The 2,947-nt window shown below is 40.7% G+C and overlaps 1 protein-coding gene across 1 annotated transcript in view; it reads right to left on the bottom strand.

The window, feature by feature from the left end:
- LOC109527225 (uncharacterized) overlaps positions 1 to 429 on the bottom strand; it is a 2,224-nt gene extending 1,795 nt beyond the window's left edge. Inside the window, exons 1-2 of the mRNA XM_019889018.1 lie at positions 318 to 429; positions 3 to 248 (exon numbers count right to left, since the gene is read on the bottom strand). Of these exons, the coding sequence (XP_019744577.1) occupies positions 3 to 248; positions 318 to 363 (292 nt within the window). The 5' untranslated portion in view covers positions 364 to 429. The remainder of the gene's footprint in view (positions 1 to 2; positions 249 to 317) is intronic.
- Positions 430 to 2,947: the final 2,518 nt, after the last annotated feature.

Here is a 2,947-nt window from a genome sequence, read left to right as displayed (position 1 = left end):
CAGAGGAGCTTGCCGAGTGCTGGCGTTCATGGTGGAGCGAAACCTGTCAATGTACTTTTTCGCCTTCTTGCCCTGACCAATCTTAAAGCGGCTCAGGATGAACTCGGGCGATGAGTTGGCTTCTTGTTTGTACCATAAGATGTAGTCTAAGTTCCCCGCTCCGTCATAGCTGCAGTCCAGCTTCATTGCTGCACCCTCCACGGTGTGGGCGTCCCGTTCCGGCTGGTGCACCGTCTGGCTGCTGATTCCTGTCACAAAAAGGCAACAAATGCAGTCAGGCATCAGTTGAAAGTGGTGTTGACCTCAGATGACCTTACCAAGACTCCAAGCAGCCATCAGCGCACATAGAAGGGCCTGACTCATGTCTACACTTGCAGTGTGAATGTGCAGACATGAGACTTGTCGCTGAGGAGGGTTAGGGTTCGGGGCCTTCGCTTCCTGTTGCAGTGACATCACAGACGCAAATTCCTAATCGAGCGCTTGCTGTGCGGAGAAGAGTGCCCCCCTGAGTCACAACAGCGCACTGTGGTTCGTCATTATCTTGAGTTGAATCCTATTAATTGACAAGCAATAAATGCGTATTTAATTAACACATCATTGTTTCACAAAATGTTATTTACATTTGTGTAACCGAGTGGAAGAAAAGCCCCTGCCCCCTTGTTTTACCTCCTATTTCCCACCTCCCTAATGGTAGGGTAAATATTCCCACCTACGGAATTCTGTCAAATAGAAATTGCATCCATCCATCCACAGCCATCTCGTTACGTCTGCATCCTGCGTCCTCGACGCATAATTTTCCCGACGCACAGTTCCAAATAATGTGCGTTTTTGGGACGCAAGGAAATTTCTCAGCCAAAACAAAACAACAAAAAAAATGATAACGTTATTTGCGCATGCGGGTTGCTATTTTAGTCCACAAACTGAGGAATTGCGTGGATGAAAGTTTGAGATGGCGGCGAAAAAACCGAACAAAGTTCGACTAATTACGACATTTAAGAAATAGGAATGCCAGTCAGATTTTTCGTATGAATCGTCCGAAGGGTGTATCACTAAATTCACCTGTGACGTACGCACAGGGCACGAGAGCGAGATATGACGGGAGGCACGATTGCGAGGCAAGTTGGTCATTACATCTATAGCCTAATCGCTATGAAAAATGTTTTGAAACAGTATTGGTTATTCTATAATTTACTGGTTGTAGCATGGTAACTTTAGGAATAAAACATTTGTCACAAGGTGTAGTAGTGCTAATGTTTACTGTTGGTAGAACTAATGATGACGTGTTCGATTCTTTCATAAAATTGATACTAGATGACACATGCATCGTCTTGGGAAGAGGATGTCAAGCCACATCAGTACTTACCTGTATTAATGATTACCAGTAAATGAATCTCTGCAGTGTGAGATTGTAAAAAAGACTCTGATTTTTGTGGTATGCTGTATTCATGATGACATCTGAGTACACCACATTTCGATCGATTTATTTTTTTGAATAAACCTGGAGTACACAGCTGCTGATGTAATGTTCATTGTTAATTCATATTTTTCAAACATTTACCCTTGAAACATGACACTTTCGAGTTTCAGAATTCTTGATTATGAATATCAGTCAAAATAGAAAAATGGGTTCCCATGATGAACGTTTACGGAACCCAACATTAGTTACCGTGGTTTCCCATTGGATCATCCGACGGAACCGAAAAACGGTTACCGTGAATTTCCGAAATCCTCAGGCCTGCAACTGAATTATTTAAATTTTTGCAGCATTTGTTTATAATTGTATGTATATATGTTGTTGCTTGTGTAATTATCATAGGCAATTGAATAAGTAGACCATTTCAGAATTCCAAATTTGGGACTCTCTCAATGCATAATTGGACTCATACTTTTCTGATCAGCGAGTCCCTGGGACTCACTGCCGGTAAACTGTAAAATTATCACTGAGAAATTAACGCCTTTTCTGCACTCAGTGATTGACTTCTATGCAAAGTCATTTCTTAACTTGTCTTCCGTGCCATGTCATGCCTGTTGAGTGTTGATTTACTTCATATTAAGAAACTACTGCACTAAAACATTCATTCAGAAATGTATATCATGTGCTTTTATTTATTTTTTCTCAGTATAAATAACACGTGCCCTGACTGTTCTACTCTTTGAACAAAAACACTTCGTTCAAACGTTAGGGAATCTTTGAATAAAAACACTTCGTTCAAGCGTTAGGGATTGCAAGGGGTTATGATGGAGGGGTGTTGAAAATCATGAAGACCTGCCAAGTGGTATGATAGGATTGTTTTATACATGTCCTCGGCTTGGCCTCAGCTTCAAAATCAGTCCTTGGTCCTTGTCATTGGCCTCGGAGTCCTTGGCTTTGGGTTGCCGGTCCTTGGACGCAACACTGGCAAAATGAGAGTCTCAGAGAGAAAAGTGATTTGAAAGGTGGCTGTTCAGCATCTCCGAACAGCATATGGCAGGGGTGTCAAAGTCAAATGAACGGAGGGACGAATAAAAAATTTTGCTGCAAGCCGAGAGCCGGACTGATCAAATGTTCATTGAAAAATGTAACAATTACCACATATAGTTTATTGAACCAAATTTAAACGACTGAAAACCTAACAAATACATTCCAATATGATCAGATAAATGAAGGAACATTTTATTATGGGTCTGTCAGTAAACTTAAATTTTCAACCGGCACAAAAACGAATTACCCTTGTACAAAAATACCCATAACATGGGCGTCATTAGGCCTATTTTAGGGAGGCTTCAGCCCCCCTAAATAATTTCATTGCATTATTTTAAAAAAAGTATTATTTATTTTTCCTGTACTTTTGCTAATATATTGCATCAAATTCAATGTAATGTGGCCATTTTAAATTATATTTCGATAACCTGCCATTATTGTAATGTTAAATCTCCCAGGTTTCCTGAACGCAACAGGTGTTGCGTT

The sequence above is a fragment of the Hippocampus comes genome, unplaced genomic scaffold (genome assembly GCF_001891065.2).
Source record: "Hippocampus comes isolate QL1 unplaced genomic scaffold, H_comes_QL1_v1.1 scaffold394, whole genome shotgun sequence".
In the NCBI taxonomy this organism is placed as follows: domain Eukaryota; kingdom Metazoa; phylum Chordata; class Actinopteri; order Syngnathiformes; family Syngnathidae; genus Hippocampus; species Hippocampus comes.
This window is presented reverse-complemented; position numbering and strand designations above follow the sequence as displayed.